The sequence below is a fragment of the Anolis sagrei genome, chromosome 12 (genome assembly GCF_037176765.1).
Source record: "Anolis sagrei isolate rAnoSag1 chromosome 12, rAnoSag1.mat, whole genome shotgun sequence".
In the NCBI taxonomy this organism is placed as follows: Eukaryota; Metazoa; Chordata; class Lepidosauria; order Squamata; family Dactyloidae; genus Anolis; species Anolis sagrei.
In genome coordinates, this window is record NC_090032.1 from 21,550,110 (window position 1) to 21,570,109 (window position 20,000).

The 20,000-nt window shown below is 38.5% G+C and overlaps 2 protein-coding genes across 3 annotated transcripts in view; both read left to right on the plus strand.

Annotated features, from left to right (window-relative positions):
* Positions 1–9,356, plus strand: part of POLR3C (RNA polymerase III subunit C) — a 24,623-nt gene extending 15,267 nt beyond the window's left edge. Inside the window, exons 8-15 of the mRNA XM_067472566.1 lie at positions 548–628; positions 1,631–1,682; positions 1,773–1,833; positions 4,194–4,344; positions 5,746–5,847; positions 7,190–7,239; positions 8,959–9,111; positions 9,222–9,356. Coding sequence (XP_067328667.1) covers positions 548–628; positions 1,631–1,682; positions 1,773–1,833; positions 4,194–4,344; positions 5,746–5,847; positions 7,190–7,239; positions 8,959–9,111; positions 9,222–9,300 — 729 coding nt within the window. The 3' untranslated portion in view covers positions 9,301–9,356. The remainder of the gene's footprint in view (positions 1–547; positions 629–1,630; positions 1,683–1,772; positions 1,834–4,193; positions 4,345–5,745; positions 5,848–7,189; positions 7,240–8,958; positions 9,112–9,221) is intronic.
* Positions 9,357–19,066: 9,710 nt separating this feature from the next.
* The window catches only part of LOC132764050 (RNA-binding protein 4-like), a 9,339-nt gene continuing 8,405 nt past the window's right edge, over positions 19,067–20,000 (plus strand). The window contains exon 1 of one of the 2 annotated variants that reach the window (XM_060757865.2): positions 19,067–19,525. The gene's annotated coding sequence lies outside the window, so the exon portion shown is untranslated. The remainder of the gene's footprint in view (positions 19,526–20,000) is intronic. The other variant, XM_067472568.1, reaches the window with a different exon arrangement.

The following is a 20,000-nucleotide window of genomic DNA, read 5'->3' on the forward strand; positions in this document are numbered from 1 at the left end:
ATGACAGGAGACGGCTAGTAGTAGTAATAGTAGTAGTAGTAGTAGTAGTAATAATAATAATAGTAATAATAATAATAACAACAACAACACATATTCACAGACTGGGCCACAGCAATGAGTGGCAGGGGACAGCTAGTAATAATAATAATAATAATAATAATAATAACAACAACAACAACAACACATATACAAAATCTGGGCCACAGCAATGCGTGGCAGGAGATGGCTAGTAATAATAATAATAATAATAATAACACATATACACAATCTGGGCCACAACAGTGTATGACAGGAGACAGCTAGTAGTAGTAATAGTAGTAGTAGTAGTAGTAATACTACAAGTATGACATCCTATTGTCAACAGCTCACATTTCATTGTGTTGAGAAAATGGTACGCTTCCGCTCATCCGATGCATTTCGTGAAACTCCTGCTGCATTTCCTCGCTTATATAAAGCCTTACATAAATAATGTGCAGCTAAGGTCTTGCAGAGGTGGGTTTAGTGTCGAAGCGACCAATGGAAATGTGTGGATTCTTTCCTTGTCAAGATATTCCGGTCGCTCCCGTCCGGCTACAACATTTCCAAGCAGACCCTTGACCAGTACCTGACGCTCCTGGCCGACGACCCGGTAAGAAAAAGTATTTTTGCCTTTGAAATTAATTAGCGAACACACAGGGGTGGCCAACGTAGTACGCAAAGTAAGCCTTCGCAGTAGACTTGATGTTCATGTATTGTCGAAGGCTTTCATGGCTGGAATCACTAGGTTCTTGTGGGTTTTTTCAGGCTATAGGGCCATGTTCTAGAGGCATTCTCTCCTGACGTTTCGCCTGCATCTACGGCAAGCATCCTCAGAGGTAGTGAGGTCTGTTGGAATTAGGACAATGGGTATATATATCTGTGGAATGGCTGGGGTGGGGCAAGGAGCTCTTCCCTGCTGGAGCTAGGTGTGAATGTTTCAACTGACCACCTTCATTAGCATTTGAAGGCCTGGCTGAGCCTGGGAAAATCTTTTGTTGAGAGGTGTTAAGCTGTGCCTGGTTGTTTCCTGTCTCTCCCTAAAAAACTCTAAAATTGCAACAGCAAAACAGCAGAGAGGAAACAACCAGGCACATTTTAACTGGATCGGCAGCCAGTGGAGCTGACACAACAGCTTATGCCAACCTATCAGTTCGAAAACATGCAAATGTGAGTAGATCAATAGGTACAACTCCAGCGAGAAGGTAACGGCGCTCCATGCGGTCATGCTGGCCCCGTGACCTTGGACCTCAACAAGAGATTTTCCCAGGCTCAGCCAGGCCTTCAAATGCTAATGAAGGTGGTCAGTTGAAACATTCACACCTAGCTCCAGCAGGGAAGAGCTCCTTGCCCCACCCCAGCCATCCCACAGATATATAAACCCATTGTCCTAATTCCAACAGACCTCACTCCCTCTGAGGATGCTTGCCGTAGATGCAGGCGAAACGTCAGGAGAGAATGCCTCTAGAACATGGCCCTATAGCCCGAAAAAACCCCACAAGAACCTAGACTTGATGTTGCCCAGGGGCGCTCTTGAGGGGAAAATAGACCTTGACATATGCAAGTTGTAGTTACTGGGATGTATAGTTCACACATTTTGCATTTTCTTTTGCAGTTGGAATTTGTTGGGAAATCCGGCGAAAGCGGCGGAGGGATGTACGTCATCAGTATCCTTTTTTCCCATAAGTACGATCCATATTAAAGATCACATACGGTCTCCCTCCCGTGTCTATTTCCATAACTTTCTCCCAAAACAGACCTCCACAAAGCCTTGGCCTCCCTGGCCACCGCCACCCTGGAATCCATCGTCCAGGAAAGGTAAATAATAAGCATAATAATGCTAGAAATATGTGTACATACGTAAATATGCATAGAGAATGTATTATAATGTCATATAATAATAATGTAATATAATAATAATAATAATAATAATAAAATATGTGCACATATGGATATATATATATATATATATATATATATAAAAATACTATATAATAATAAATATGTGCACGGACATAAATATGCATAGAATGAATTATAATGTCATATAATAATAATAATAATAATAATGTAATATAATAATAATAATAATAATAATAATAATAAAATATGTGCACATATGGATATATATATATATATATATATATATATATATATAAATAAAAATACTATATAATAATAAATATGTGCACGGACATAAATATGCATAGAATGAATTATAATGTCATATAATAATAATAATAATAATAATGTAATATAATAATAATAATAATAATAATAAAATATGTGCACATATGGATATATATATATATATATATATATATATAAATAAATAAAAATACTATATAATAATAAATATGTGCACGGACATAAATATGCATAGAATGAATTATAATGTCATATTATAATAATAATAATAATGTAATATAATAATAATAATAATAAAATATGTGCACATATGGATATATATATATATATATATATAAATACTATATAATAATAAATATGTGCACAGACATAAATATGCATAGAATTAATTATAATGTCATATAATAATAATAATGTAATATAATAATAATAATAATAAAATATGTGCACATATGGATATATATATATATATATATATATATATAAATAAAAATACTATATAATAATAAATATGTGCACGGACATAAATATGCATAGAATGTATTATAATGTCATATAATAATAATAATAATAATAATAATAATGTAATATAATAATAATAATAATAAAATGTGTGCACATATGGATATATATATATATATATATATATATATAAAAATAAAAATACTATATAATAATAAATATGTGCACGGACATAAATATGCATAGAATGAATTATAATGTCATATAATTCATATAATTTAATATTATAATGCCATATAATATTATAATTTAATATTATAATGTCATATAATATTATAATATTATAATGTCATATAATTCATATAATTTAATATTATGTCATATAATATTATAATATTATAATGTCATATAATTCATATAATTTAATATTATTTGATTTGCTTTGTTTACTGTTGTGTTATGTTTCTATTGTATTGTGTTTTGAGGCTTCGGCCTGTGTAAGCCGCATCGAGTCCTTCGGGAGATGCTAGCGGGGTACAAATAAAGTTAATAATAATAATAATAATAATGTAATATAATAATAATAATAATAATAATAATAATAAAATATGTACACAAATGCATATATATATTTATATATAGAATGGATAATAATAATGTCATATAATAATAAAAATACTATATAATAATAATAAATATGTGCCCATACGTAAATACATATATGTATAGAATGTATAATGCCATATAATAATGTAATATAATAATAATATTAAAATAATTTTAATGTCATATAATAATAATGTAATATAATAATAATAATAATAATAATAATAATAAAATATGCGCACATGTGCATATATATATATATAGAATGGATAATAATAATGTCATATAATAATAAAAATATTATGTAATAAATATGTGCATATATGTAAATATATATATATATGCATAGAATGTATTAAAATGTCATATTATTATAATGGAATCATAATAATAATATTAAAATATATGCACATATGCACATATATGTATAGAATGGATAATAATAATGTCATATAATAATAAAAATACTATATAATAATATGTGCACGTACGTAAATACATATATGTATAGAATGTATAATGTCATATTATAATAATGTAATACAATAATAGTAATAATAAAATATGTGCACATATGTACATATATGTATAGAATATATAATAATGAAATATAATCATAAAATACGATATAATAATAAATATGTGCGCATATGTACATATATGTATAGTATGTCATATAATAATAAAATACTATGTAATAAATACATGTGCATATGTATGTATAGAATGTATAATATCTCATAATAATAAAAATACTATGCAATAATAAATATGTGCACATATGTAAATACATATATGTATAGAATGTATAATAATGTCATATAATAATAAAGTGATATAATAATAATAATAATAATAATAATAATAATAAAATATGTGCACATACGTAAATACATATATGTGCAGAAAGACCAGGTGTAAATGAAATAAATCATGATTATTTTTCCCGCACGAAAATCCAGGTTTGGCTCCCGCTGTGCGCGGATCTTCCGGCTGCTTTTGCGGAAGAAGCACTTGGAGCAGAAGCAGATCGAGGACTTTGCCATGATCCCGGCCAAGGAGGCCAAGGAGATGATGTACAAGATGCTCTCCGCCAACATCGTCGCCTTACAAGTCAGGCCTCACTATCCTTATTATTATTACCATTATCATTATTATTAGGGTTGCTGGAATGGCCCTTGTGCTCATTACTAATGTGCAAATGTTTATTATTATTATTATTAGTATTATTATTAGGGTTGCTGGAAATGCCCTTGTGCTCATTACCAATGTGCAAATGTTTATTATTATTATTATTATTATTATTAGGCTTATTGGAGTGGCCTTTGTGGTTGAAGCCAGTGTGTAAACTATTATTATTATTATTATTATTATTAGGGTTGCTGGAATGGCCCTTGTGCTCATTACCAATGTGCAAATGTTTATTATTATTACTATTATTATTATTATTATTATTATTATTATTAGGGTTGTTGGAACGGCCCTTGTGCCAATGTGCAAAGGTTTATTATTATTATTATTATTATTATTATTATTAGGCTTATTGGAGTGGCCTTTGTGGTTGACGCCAGTGTGTAAACTATTATTATTATTATTATTATTATTATTATTAGTGTTGCTGGAAATGCCCTTGTGCTCATTACCAATGTGCAAATGTTTATTATTATTATTATTATTATTATTATTAGGCTTATTGGAGTGGCCTTTGTGGTTGACGCCAGTGTGTAAACTATTATTATTATTATTATTATTATTATTATTAGGATTGCTGGAAATGCCCTTGTACTCATTACCAATGTGCAAATGTTTATTATTATTATTATTATTATTATTATTATTATTATTAGGCTTATTGGAGTGGCCTTTGTGGTTGAAGCCAGTGTGTAAACTATTATTATTATTATTATTAGGGTTGCTGGAATGGCCCTTGTGCTCATTACCAATGTGCAAATGTTTATTATTATTATTATTATTATTATTATTATTATTATTACTAGGGTTGTTGGAGTGGTCTTTGTGGTTGACGCCAGTGTGTAAACTATTATTATTATTATTATTATTATTATTAGGGTTGCTGGAATGGCCCTTGTGCTCATTACCAATGTGCAAATGTTTATTATTATTACTATTATTATTATTATTATTATTATTATTAGGCTTGTTGGAACGGCCCTTGTGCCAATGTGCAAAGGTTTATTATTATTATTATTATTATTATTATTATTATTATTATTATTAGGCTTGTTGGAATGGCCCTTGTGCTTGCCACCAGTGTGCAAACTATATTATTATTATTATTATGAATATTATTACTATTAGGCTTGTTGGACTGGCCTTGTGATCACTGCCAATGTGCAAATGTTTATTATTGTATTATTAATACTATATTATTATTATTGTTTGTTATTATTATTATTATTATTATTATTATTATTATTATTATGAGGGTTGTTGGAATGGCCCTTGTGGTGGTTGCCTGTGTGCAAATGCTAATTCCTGCTCTTCCCACAACAGGAAATCCCGAAGACCCCGGACCACGCTCCTTCCCGGACCTTCTACCTCTACGGGGTGGACACGCTCTCTGCCGCACGCATGCTGCTCCACCGCTCTTACAAGGCACGCAACACTTCCCAGTCTTTTCCCCACCAATCCACACGTGAAAAAAGATACACATTCTTACCCATAATCTCACACATATTACCTTCACAACTATTATTGTTATTATTATTATTATTCATCATATTATAATTATTTAATACTATTATTAATAATATATTTATTATCGTGATTATATACATTATTTATTATAATTGGAATATATTACATTATTATTAGTATCGCAATGAATATATTATAATATTATTCTTCGAATCATGATTATATTTTTATACTAGCTTGGGGACCCGGCGCTGCCCGGGTTAATTGAGAAAGGAATTGTGTATCAAGGTTGGTCTTTATCAGTTATTTATATGGCTCAAAATGGTCTCAGGAAGTGAGTCCCATCATCAGGATGAAAAGAGGCTCATGGGCATTTTGTGTGCTAAGTTTGGTCTTGATTGGTCATTGGATGAGGGTCTCAGTGGTCTTGGGAAGAGAGTGGAGGTACTTCAGGTCCCATCATCCATGGTCAGCCCTCCTCCAAACTGCAGTAGGATCATGAGGGCTCTATGTGCCAAGTTTGGTCTTGATCAGTCATTGGATGAGGGTTGCAGTGGTCTCGGGAAGTGAGTGGATGTACTACAAATCCCATCATCCATGGCCCACCCTCCTCCAAACAGCAGTAGGATGTAGAGTGGGTCATGGGGGCTCTGTGTGCCAAGTTTGGTCTTTATCGGTCCTTGTTTTGGGGCCGCAGTAGTCTGTGGGAACAAAAGGGGTGGGAAAGTATAACGAATCCCATCATCCATTGTCCGTCCTCCCCCAACCCTCACCAGGACGAAAAGAGGCTCATGGGCATTTTGTGTGCTAAGATTGGTCTTGATTGGTCATTGGATGAAGGTCTCAGTGGTCTTGGGAAGAGAGTGGTGGTACTTCAAGTCCCATCATCCATGGTCAGCCCTCCTCCAAACTGCAGTAGGATGTAGAGTGGGTCATGGGAGCTCTGTGTGCCAAGTTTGATCGTTATCAGTGTTTGTTTGGAGCCACAGTGGTCTATGGGAACCGATGAATTTGAAAGTACTACAAATCCCATCATCCTTTGTCCGTCCTCCCCCAAACCTCACCAGGACGTAAAGGGGGTCATGGGGGTTATGTGTGCCAAGTTTGGTCCAGGTTCATCACCCGTGCCGGTCACAGTAGCCTGTGAAAGTGGCAGCCAGTCAGAAAGCTGCCACATACACCGCCCTCCCTCCGCATACAAACACTGACTTTTATTATGTACATAGATTATTGTCATTATTATAATTAGTACCATGAAGATTCTTATGAGTGCACGAATCCGGCCTTCTTTCTGTTCCAGAGCGTGGCCAACCTGATGGAAAGGCGGCTCCACGAGACCAAGGAGAACCGGTGAGCAAGTCTGCGTTCGGGGGTGTTTGTGGGGGGATCCAGAACTACCAAGGGGTCCCAGGTCTCCCACCGTAATAACGATGGCCGACTTCATTTGAAACCTATATTCTTTACCCTTACCCATAAGTCCCAGCGGGTTGAGGCCATCTTGTCCTCACTGCAGCCTTACCTTACCCTTACTCGTACCCTTCCTCGTATTCTGAAACTTCTTCTTCCCCGCTTCCCGGTCCAGGCACCTGCTGGAGAAGTCCCAGCGGGAGGAGGCCATCTTGTCCTCACTGCAGCCTTACTTACCCTTACTCGTACCCTTCCTCGTATTCTGAAACTTCTTCTTCCCCGCTTCCCGGTCCAGGCACCTGCTGGAGAAGTCCCAGCGGGTGGAGGCCATCTTGTCCTCACTGCAGGCCTCACCTTACCCTTACTCGTACCCTTCCTCGTATTCTAACACTTCTTTTTCCCCATCTTTCCCTCTGGCCACTTCCCAGTCCAGGCACCTGCTGGAGAAGTCCCAGCGGGTGGAGGCCATCTTGTCCTCACTGCAGGCCTCACCTTACCCTTATTCGTACCCTTCCTCTCACCCTTATTCTTACTCATATTCTAACGCTTCTTCTTCCTGTCTTTCTCTTTTCCCTCTGGCCACTTCCCGGTCCAGGCACCTGCTGGATAGGTCCCAGTGGGAGGAAGCCATCTTGTCCTCACTGCACGCCTTAACTTACCCTTATTCATACCCTTCTTCTTGCTCTTATTCTTACTCATAGTTTAACACTTTTTCTTCCCCTTCTTTCTCTTTTCCCTCTGGCCACTTCCCGGTCCAGGCACCTGCTAGAGAAGTCCCAGCGGGTGGAGGCCATCTTGTCCTCACTGCAGGCCTCACCTTACCCTTATTCGTACCCTTCCTCTCACCCTTATTCTTACTCATATCCTAATGCTTCTTCTTACCGTCTTTCTCTTTTCCCTCTGGCCACTTCCCGGTCCAGGCACCTGCTACAGAAGTCCCAATGTGAGGAGGCCATCTTGTCCTGACTGCAGCCTTACCTTACCCTTACTCGTACCCTTACTCGTATTCTAACACTTCTTTTTCCCCATCTTTCTCTTTTCCCTCTGGCCACTTCCCGGTCCAGGCACCTTCTGGAGAAGTCCCAGCAGGAGGAAGCCATCTTGTCCTCATTGCATACCTTACCCTTATTCGTACCCTTCCTTTTACCCTTATTCTTACTCGTATTCTAACGCTTCTTCTTCCTGTCTTTCTCTTTTCCCCCTGGCCGCTTCCTGGTCCAGGCACCTGCTGGAGAAGTCCCAGCGGGAGGAGGCCATCTTGTCCTCACTGCAGCCTTACCTTACCCTTTCTCGTACCCTTCCTCATATTCTAACCTTCTTCCTTGTCTTTCTCTTTTCCCTCTGGCCGCTTCCCGGTCCAGGCACCTGCTAGAGAAGTCCCATCGGGAGGAGGCCATCTTGTCCTCACTGCAGCCTTACTTTACCCTTACTCATACCCTTCCTCGTATCCTAACACTTCTTTTTCCCCGTCTTGCTCTTTTCCCTCTGGCCACTTCCCGGTCAAGGCACCTGCTGGAGAAGTCCCATCGGGAGGAGGCCATCTTGTCCTCATTGTATACCTTACCCTTCTTCGTACCCGTCTTTTTACCCTTATTCTTACTCATATTCTAACGCTTCTTCTTCCCGTCTTTCTCTTCTCCCTCTGGCCGCTTCCCGGTCCAGGCGCCTTCTGGAGAAGTCCCAGCGGGTGGAAGCCATCTTGGCTTCCTTGCAGTCGTCTGGGGGCGCCGAGGAGGCCCAGTTGCAGGAGATCGAGGAGATGATCACGGCTCCTGAACGCCAGCAGCTGGAAGACCTCAAACGCAACGTCCACAAGTGAGTCCTTCCAAGGGATACATTGCGGACTAAACCGAACGAAACGTGGGCCGAACGGAAGGGACGCGGCACTAAGAAAACTCTCTTTCTTCCCCTTTTTCAAATCCAAGGATCGACGCCAGCGAAAACCAAGTGGACGAGACCATCTTCATCCTGGAGTCGTACATCAACAGCACCGTCAAGCCTTGAAACAGGCGTCTCTTCCGCCTTTAGTTTCACAAATAAATACAATATTTTGGTGCAAAGTAATGCTTTCTATTCTTCAATGCAATCCTATATATAGAGACAGACCTTTTCCTGATCCTTCCAGGAAGAATGTCTTCTTCTATTTTTAGTATTATTATTGTTATTGTTGAACGGTGAACGATATTTATTGATCCGCCAATTGGCCTTAGCAAATCAGACAGTAGAAATACAACACACAGTAGTCTTACTGTTGTAATTATTTCTTAACAGTTATTTCGATACAATGTGGGATGATATTATTATTATTATTATTATTATTATCATTATTAATCACACCCCGCATTGAATAGAGTTATGTAAGAAATAATTACAAGAATAATATAAAGTAAGATAATATATAATAATAATAATAATAATATATTTCAATGTGGGGTGGAATTATAATAATCATAATTATTGTTATTGTTGTTATTGAACAATTATCGATTTTTATTGATCCGCCAATTGGCCTTATCACAACAGAGAATGGAAATGCAACAGACAATATTATAATATATTTCAATGTGGGGTGGGATTATAATAATAATTATTATTGTTATTGTTGTGATTGAATGATGAACTATTTTTATTGATCTGCCAATTGGCCTTATCACAACAGAGAATAGAAATGCAACAGACAATATTATAATATATTTCAATGTGGGGTGGGATTATAATAATAATAATTATTGTTATTGTTGTGATTGAATGATTATCGATTTTTATTGATCCGCCAATTGGCCTTATCACAACAGAGAATGGAAATGCAACAGACAATATTATAATATATTTCAATGTGGGGTGGGATTATAATAATAATTATTATTGTTATTGTTGTTATTGAACGATTATTGATTTTTATTGATCAGCCAATTGGCCTTATCACAACAGAGAATGGAAATGCAACAGACAATATTATAATATATTTCAATGTGGGGTGGGATTATAATAATTATTATTATTGTTATTGTTGTGATTGAACGATTATCGATTTTTATTGATCCGCCAATTGGCCTTATCACAACAGAGAATGGAAATACAACGCACAATATTATTATTGTTGCAATTATTTCTTACATAACTCTATTCAGTGTGGGGTGAAATGATGATGATGATGATTATTATTATTATTAATCTCATCCCATACTGAATAGAGTTATGTAAGAAATATTTACAACAATAATAATATAAAATAATATATGTAAAATAATAATAATAATAATAATAATAATAATAATATATTTCAATGTGGGGTGGGATTATAATTATTATTATTATTGTTGTTATTGACTGATGAACTATTTTTATTGATCCGCCAATTGGCCTTATCACAACAGACAATGGAAATACAACACACAATATTATTGTTGTAATTATTTCTTACATAACTCTATTCAATGTAGGATGAGATTATTATTATTATTATTATTATTAATCTCACCCCACATTGAATAGAGTTATGTAAGAAATAATTACAACAATAATAATATAAAGTAAAATAATATATAATAATAATATACTTCAATTTGGGGTAGGATTATTATTATTATTATTATTGTTATTATTAATCTCACCCCACATTGAATAGAGTTATGTAAGAAAATTATACATAATAATAATATATTTCAATGTGGGGTGGGATTATTATTATTAATCTCACCCCACGTTGAGTACAGTTATGTAAGAAATAATTACAACAATAATATAAAGCAAAATAATATATAATAATAATAATAATATATTTCAATGTGGGGTGGGATTATTATTATTATTATTAATCCTACCTCAAATTGAATAGAGTTATGTAAGAAATAATTACAACAATAATAATATAAAGTAAAATAATATATAATAATAATATATTTCAATGTGGGGTGGGATTATTATTATTATTATTATTGATCTCACCCCACATTGAACAGAATTATGTAAGAAATAATTACAACAATAACATAAAGTAAAATAATATAAAATAATAATAATATATTTCAATGTGGGGTGGGATTATTATTATTATTATTGATCTCACCCCACATTGAATAGAGTTATGTAAGAAATAATTACAAGAATAATATAAAGTAAAATAATATATAATAATAATATACTTCAATTTGGGGTAGGATTATTATTATTATTATTATTATTATTAATCTCACCCCACATTGAATAGAGTTATGTAAGAAAATAATACATAATAATAATATATTTCAATGTGGGGTGGGATTATTATTATTATTATTATTATTGTTATTGTTATTGACTGATGAACTATTTTTATTGATCTGCCAATTGGCCTTATATTATTAATCTCACTCCACATTGAGTACAGTTATGTAAGAAATAATTACAACAATAATATAAAGCAAAATAATACATAATAATAATATATTTCAGTGTGGGGTGGGATTATTATTATTATTATTATTATTAATCCTACCTCACATTGAATAGAGTTATGTAAGAAATAATTACAACAATAATAATATAAAGCAAAATAATATATAATAATAATAATATACTTCCATTTGGGGTAGGATGATGATGATGATGATTATTATTATTATTGTTATTGTTATTGTTATTATTATTATTATTATTATTAATCTCACCCCCACATTTAATAGAGTTATGTAAGAAATCAAGCTGATCACAGAGGTCGACATGGGCAGGAGCAGCCAGAAGGCGTGGAGGCTGATGAGACGGCTGAGCAATGACCCCTCACAAACTAATACCCATGCCAACATAAAGGCAGATCAGATAGCACACCAACTCTTGAAGAATGGGAAACCCAACCTTGCCACCAAAGTAGGAAAGAAACCAATAGCCAGACAACCAGAGATTGAGAACAACAACCTCCATGAACCCTTTACATCTACTGAATTGGACGTGGCTTTCAACAAATGTAAAAATGGCAAAGCAGCTGGCTTGGATGATCTGCGGATGGAACAAATCTAGAACTTTGGTCCCAAAGCAAGGCGCTGGCTACTGGAGCTGATGAACAACTGCACTGCATCCTGTCGGATCCCCAAAATCTGGAGGAAAGCAAGAGTCATCGCCATCTTGAAGCCAGGCAAAGACCTCAATGACCCAAAAAGCTACAGAACAATCTCCCTGCTGTGCCACCTCTACAAAGTTCTGGAGAGACTTATTTTGCATAGAATTATGGAAAAAAATAGACCCCTGTTTGATCCCACAGCAAGCTGGCTTCAGGAAAGGCAGAAGCTGCACATCGCAAGTGCTGAACCTGACTCAGCACATAGAAGGTGGCTTTGAAAGGCAGCAGATCACAGGAGCTGTCTTCATAGACCTGTCAGTGGCTTATGAGACTGTGAACCACCACCTCCTCCTGAGAAAAATGTATAGTATCACAAAGCACGACCACCTGACCTGCCTCATAGGAAACCTGCTACAAAACAGGAGCTTTTTTGTTGAGTTCCATGGCCAGAGAAGCAGATGGCGGAAACAGAAGAACGGCCTGCCTCAGGGGAGCGTGCTTGCTCCATCCATGTTCAACATCGACACAAATGACCAGCCACTGCCAGAAGGGACAGAGAGATTCATCTATGCTGGTGATCGTGCTATCACCACTCAAGGAAATCAGCTACCAAACAGGAGCTTTTTTGTTGAGTTCCAGGGCCAGAGAAGCAGATGGCGGAAACAGGAGAACGGCCTGCCTCAGGGGAGAGTGCTTGCTCCATCCATGTTCAACATCTACACCAATGACCAGCCACTGCCAGAAGGGACAGAGAGCTTCATCTATGCTGATGATCATGCTATCACCACTCAAGGAAATCAGCTACCGAACAGGAGCTTTTTTGTTGAGTTCCAGGGCCAGAGAAGCAGATGGCGGAAACAGAAGGACGGCCTGCCTCAGGGGAGCGTGCTTGCTCCATCCATGTTCAACATCTACACCAATGACCAGCCACTGCCAGAAGGGACAGAGAGATTCATCTATGCTGATGATCATGCTATCACCACTCAAGGAAATCAGCTACCAAACAGGAGCTTTTTTGTTGAGTTCCATGGCCAGAGAAGCAGATGGCGGAAACAGAAGAACGGCCTGCCTCAGGGGAGCGTGCTTGCCCCATCCATGTTCAACATCTACACAAATGACCAGCCACTGCCAGACGGGACAGAGAGTTTAATCTATGCTGATGATCGTGCCATCACCGCTCAAGCAGGGAGCTTTGAGATGGTTGAACAGAAGCTCTCCGAAGCTCTAGCTGCTCTTACTGCCTATTACAGGGAAAACCAGCTGATCCCCAACCCATCCAAAACACAGACATGTGCCTTTCATCTCAAGAACAGAGAAGCATCCCGAGCTCTGAGGATGACCTGGGAAGGAATCCCACTGGAGCATTGCAGCGCACCCAAATACCTGGGAGTCACTTTGGACCGTGCTCTGACCTACAAGAAGCACTGCCTGAACATCAAGCAAAAAGTGGGCGCTAGAAACAATATCATACGAAAGCTGACTGGCACAACCTGGGGATCACAACCAGACACAGTGAAGACATCTGCCCTTGCGCTGTGCTACTCTGCTGCTGAGTATGCATGCCCAGTGTGGAACACATCTCATCACACTAAAACAATGGATGTGGCTCTTAATGAGACATGCCGCATTATCACGGGGTGTCTGCGCCCCACACCACTGGAGAAATTACACTGCTTAGCCGGTATTGCACCACCTGACATCTGCCGGGAAGTAGCAGGCAATAGTGAAAGGAACAAGGCAGAGACATCTCCAGCTCATCCCCTGTTTGGGTATCAGCCAGCACGTCAACGACTTAAATCTAGAAATAGTTTTCTAAGATCTACAGAGACACTCGCTGGAACACCCCAGCAAGCGAGAGTCCAAAAGTGGCAGGCCCAAACCCAGAACCTCAATCTGTGGGTGATACCAGATGAGAGACTCCCCGCTGGGCACACAGAAGACTGTTCGACTTGGAAGGCGTTGAGCAGACTGCGCTCGGGCACCACGAGATGCAGAGCCAACCTTACGAAATGGGGCCACAAAGTGGAATCCACGACATGCGAGTGCGGAGAGGAGCTTTTAATGAGACATGCTGCATTATCACAGGGTGTCATTTTTGGTCTCATGGGAACGGCCAGGAGATTTCGAAACAACTCTCTCGAGGCCACTTCTATCCTCCACAATCCCTAAAAACAATCTAGTGCTCAACGTTTATCAGCTCAGAGTCCGTAAATTCAAATTCCACGTTGTCCAATCCATCAATTCTAGTCGTCGCTTGTGCCTTCTCTATCCGCCAGATTACCCGAAGGCCTGGTCCCAAATCCATGTTTTTAATTTCCTTCTAAAGGAGAGGAGGGATGTTGATGACCTAATTTCCCCGGAGAGTGAGTTCCACAGGTGAGGGGCCACCACCGAGAAGGTCCTGCTCCTCGTCCCCACCAACCTCGCTTGTGATAGAGGCGGCGTCAAGAGCATTGCCTCCCCAGAAGATCTTAAACTCCGAGGCGGGACGTAGAAGGAGATGCGTTCGGACAGATACGCTGAGCCGGAACACTTTAGACAGGTCCTTTCCTATTCCTTTCTGTCTCCATCTATGAAGGAAAAAAGGGTGGGAAGCAAAGCATGAGGCAAAATGGCCGCAAAGGTAACTTTGCCTCAAGTTCTCTCGAGGCAGAATGGTGGTAAGGAGTTATCCCCAAGAGATCAATGGAAGGAATGAGTCAAAGAGTTTTCCTCTTGAGGTGAAATGGCAGGAAAAAGGTTTGAGGAAATGAGACAAAAGAGAGTTCCTGGGGTCCGTAAAAGCACGGTTTATTCTCAGTTGGTGCCAACCAGATATGGACCCTGCTGGTAGTCCAGGAAACAGGGTGCTGAACAAAAGAATTGCCTTGGTTTATATACCCTTTAAAATAATATGCATGCATCCAGAGGCGGCCCTAGGTAATTTTCAACGGTAAGCAAACAGTATTTTGACACGCCCTCGCCCCCCCCCCCCCCCAACCAATAATTGATATATATTTTCTGTTTGTCGTGGGAGTTCTGTGTGCCATATTTGGTTCAATTCCATCACTGGTGGAGTTCAGAATGCTCTTTGATTGCAGGTGAACTATACATCCCAGTAACTACACTTGCCGCACTTGCTGCCTTGCCTGGCCCGCTTTGGGTCCGAAGGCATGCCTGAAGACCCCGGCGTGTGCACCAAAAGTCACCTCTTCTCCTGACTTTCTCCTCAGCCTTTGGGACCAAGAGAGAGAGAGAGGGAGACAGAGGTGGAGATGCCCACCTTTCCTGAAGGTAGGCGCAAAAACAAAGGAGGGAGCGGAGGTGGGAGATACCTCCAGCCGGAGGGGCTCTCTCTCTTTCTCTGGGTCCCAATGGCGTGCCTGAAGGCCCCAGCGTGTGCACCAAAAGTCACCTCTTCTCCTGACTTTCTCTTCAGCCACTGGGACCAAGAGAGAGAGAGAGAGAGAGGTGGAGATGCCCCCCTTTCCTGAAGGTAGGCGCAAAAACAAAGGAGGGAGCGGAGGTGGGAGATACCTCCAGCTGGAGGCTCTCTCTCTCTCTCTCTCTCTCTCTCTCTCTCGGTCCCAATGGCTAAAGAGAAAGCCAGGAGAAGAGGCGACTTTTGGTGCGCACGCTGGGGTCTTCAGACACGCCTCCAGACCCAAAGCGGGCCAGACGTGGTGGCTCCACCCCTTGGCCCACCCACGGATTGGGGAGAGGAGAGGAGGCGGGTGGAGTGCCAGGGGATCGGGAAAGGGAGCTGGTCATGGGGAAGGGATCGAACACAGAGAACTATTGAACGCCGGCTCTGCTCGCGCACCCGGTGGCCGGGTGGAGCAGGAACGAGAGGGGCTAGGCAAGGCTCAAGGGCCCGGCCCCTTTGGGAAGAGGATTGACCGGCAGTGAGGCAAGGAAGCCGAGGCTCCCCCCGGACTGCTAGGGCTGTTGTGAGCTGAGGGGACGCTCCTCAAGTGGTGGTCGAGGGGCATTTACAGAGGCGCCTCTGCACCCCTGGCAAAAAAAAATGTTCTGCGACCGCTTACTTCGCATAATGGACGAGCCGCCCCTGCATGCATCATACAAGCATCACAATGTGCGTCACAAAATTCCACTTTTACATTGACTCCAATAGCATACTTTAACTTCAACACCTTCAATCATCCATTAAGCACCTTGATCTAAAGAGCTGCTCATTAGTGGACCATAATGCCAGAGTGTCTGCTACGGGCTACTGATAGCAAGAGCTTCCATCCATCTTGCGAGAAGTCTCTCCTGAAGAAGCCTCTTGATAGCCAGGCTCATTAATCTTACGATAAGCCCTGCTTGGTACAAAACGGAAGGCTCTTGATATTTGCCACAAGCCTTAGACATTCCTTTCCTAAACCCTGGCCTCTTTCCGGACTCTAATTTGCAGCTTTTAAGAAGAGAATATTTTCCCAAGTGAAGTGACATTCAGGCATACATACATATCCCTTTGTGATTTCATATGTATTTTCTAATTCCTATTTCTTATACGATTGAATCCAATATATGTATTATGGATTTCCACCATGCCTTCATCAGAGGCAAAATGGTGAATGGGAGTTTCACTCAGGAGAGGAAATGAGGGCCAAAAGTTCTCCTCGGGAGGCAAAATGGCACGAAGTATGGTCTCCTCCAGCCTCCATTTTGCTGCATTCCTTCCATGAGGAAACTGCTTGGCCGCCGTCAAGAGACAGAATGATAGAGAGGACTTTTCCTCAGGAGGCAAAATGGGGGGGACTGTGCCTCAAGACCTTGGCCTGCACTTAAAGACAATCGCCACAGACAAAATTACCATCTGCCAGCTGCAAAAGGCCACCTTACTGGGATCTGCACGAATTATTCGCCAATACATCACACAGTCCGAGACACTTGGGAAGTGTCCGACGTGGGATTCAATACAACAGCCAGTAGAGTGTCTGCCGTGGACTCATCTTGTGGTGTTTCAAATAATAATAATAATATGTCTGGATGTCATCGGGGTTTGTGAAAATATTATAAACATAAACATGTGGATGCCGGCATGACTGCATGGAGTGCCATTACCTTCCTGCAGAAGCGTTACCTATTGATCCACTCACATTTGCATGTTTTTGAACTGCTAGGTTGGCAGAAGCTGGGGCTAATATCGGGAGCTCACCCCACTCCCTGGTCAGCAAGTCCAGCGGATCACCACAAATTGCATCCTCCTTGATATTTTGCCCCTCCATTAAAGCCAATGGGACTCCAAATTATTATATTGCACCGTACCATAAATTATATTATTAGCAGAGCACAATATTAGTCTTGTATATTATTATATTTCACCGTGAAATAATTATATTAGCATAGCACTATATTAGTCTTGTATATTATTATATTGCACAGTGCAATAAATTTAACTGTGCAATAAATTGTATTATTAGAGCACAATATTGGTCTTGTATATTATTATATTGCACTGTGCAATAATTATATTAGCAGAGCACCATATTAGTCTTGACTATTATTATATTTCACTGTGAAATAAATTTCACTGTGAAATAAATTATATTATTAGCAGAGCACCATATGAGTTTTGTATATTATTATATTGCAACGTGAAATAATTATATTAGCATAGCACTATATTAGTCTTATATATTATTATATTGCACTGTGCAAAAAATTTAACTGTGCAATAAATTATTAGAAGAGCACCATATTAGTCTTGTATATTATTATATTTCACCGTGAAACAATTATATTAGCATAGCATTATATTAGTCTTGTATATTATTATATTGCACTGTACAATAATTATATTAGCATAGCACAACATTAGTCTTGTATATTATATTGCACAGTGCAATAAATTATATTATTAGCAGAGCACCATGTTAGTCTTGTATATTATTATATTGCACAGTGCAATAATTATATTAACTTAGCACAATATTAGTCTTGACTATTATTATATTGCACTGTGCAATAAATTTAACTGTTCAATAAATTATATTATTAGCACAGCACCATACTAGTCTTGTATATTATTATATTGCAGCGAGCAATAATTATATTAGCATAGCATTATATTAGTCTTGTATATTATTATATTGCACTGTATATTAGCATAGCACCATACTAGTCTTGTATATTATTATATTTCACCGGGCAATAATTATATTAGCATAGCATTATATTAGTCTTGTATATTATTATATTGCACTGTGCAATAAATTTAACTGTGAAATAAATTATATTATTAGCAGAGCACATTAGTCTTGTATATTATTATATTGCACAGTGAAATAAATTATATTAGCATAGCACAAAATTAGTCTTGTATATTATATTGCACTGTGCAATAAATTATATTATTAGCAGAGCACAATATTAGTCTTGTATATTATTATATTGCACTGTGCAATAAATTTCACTGCAATAAATTATATTATTAGCAGAGCACCATATTACTCTTGTATATTATTATATTTCACTGTGCAATAATTATATTAGCTTAGCACAATATTAGTGTTGACTATTATTATATTGCACTGTGCAATAAATTATATTATTAGCAGAGCACCATATTAGTTTTGTATATTATTATATTTCACAGTGAAATACATTATATTATTAGCAGAGCACCATATTAGTCTTGTATATTGTTATATTGCACAGTGCAATAAATTGCACAGTGCAATAAATAATAATTATTATTATTATCACATTACATGGTTGTGTACTCTCGCCTTCTCCACTGGGAAGCCCCCTTGTTGACTAGTGAACCCTGAATGCCTTGCAGAACCCATTCCCTCTCCTTTGGGGGGCGTCTGCCCGCAGGAACACAGAAAAGGCGCATTCACACGTGCAAGGTGCAATTGGGGCCCTGGGGGCGCCCCAGGACGCGTGTCAAGGGGCTCCATGGGAAGTGCTTGGCGTGCAGACCCCACACAGAGCAGGAGGAGGCTCTAGCTCCCCTTGGACCCCCTCCCTTCCTTGAAACCCCCCCTTTTTTCCTCCTGTTCACGTGATCCAGAGGAAGGGCATCATGGCGCAGTCCTAGGCGGTGGAAGCAAGGACGGGGTGGGGGGAAAATCATACTAATAGTAATCCTAATAAGGGGTGGGTGGGCTTGCAATCCATTGCAAATTGGGGTATCTAGATAATTGCATTGGGTTGCATTGCACTGCAAAGAAGAGACAAGGAGGAAGGGAAGAGCATCCATTGGTGAGTGCATTGAATGGAATTGGGGGGTTGGGGGCAATTTGGGGAGGGGGGCTTGCAATGCAATGCAATGCAAGCTCGGATGCAATGGGAACCCCTTGAATTCCTCCCTTTCCTCAATTGCATCCCAAAAAAAAGGGGGGGGGGTTTGCAATGGATGCAACTGAAGCTTCCATTTGCAAAAATTGCAAAAATTTGCAAAAAAAATCCTGATTTGCAAAGCAATGCAATGTTTTCTCTCCTCCTTAGAAGGCATTGCATTGCATATTATTATTATTATTATTATTATTGGATTGCAATACAAAGTTTGCATTGCATATTATTATTATTATTATTATTATTATTGCAATGCAATGTTTTCTCCCCTCCTTAGAAGGCATTGCATATTATTATTATTATTATTATTATTATTATTATTGCATTGCAATACAAAGTTTGCATTGCATATTATTATTATTATTATTGTTGCATTGCAATG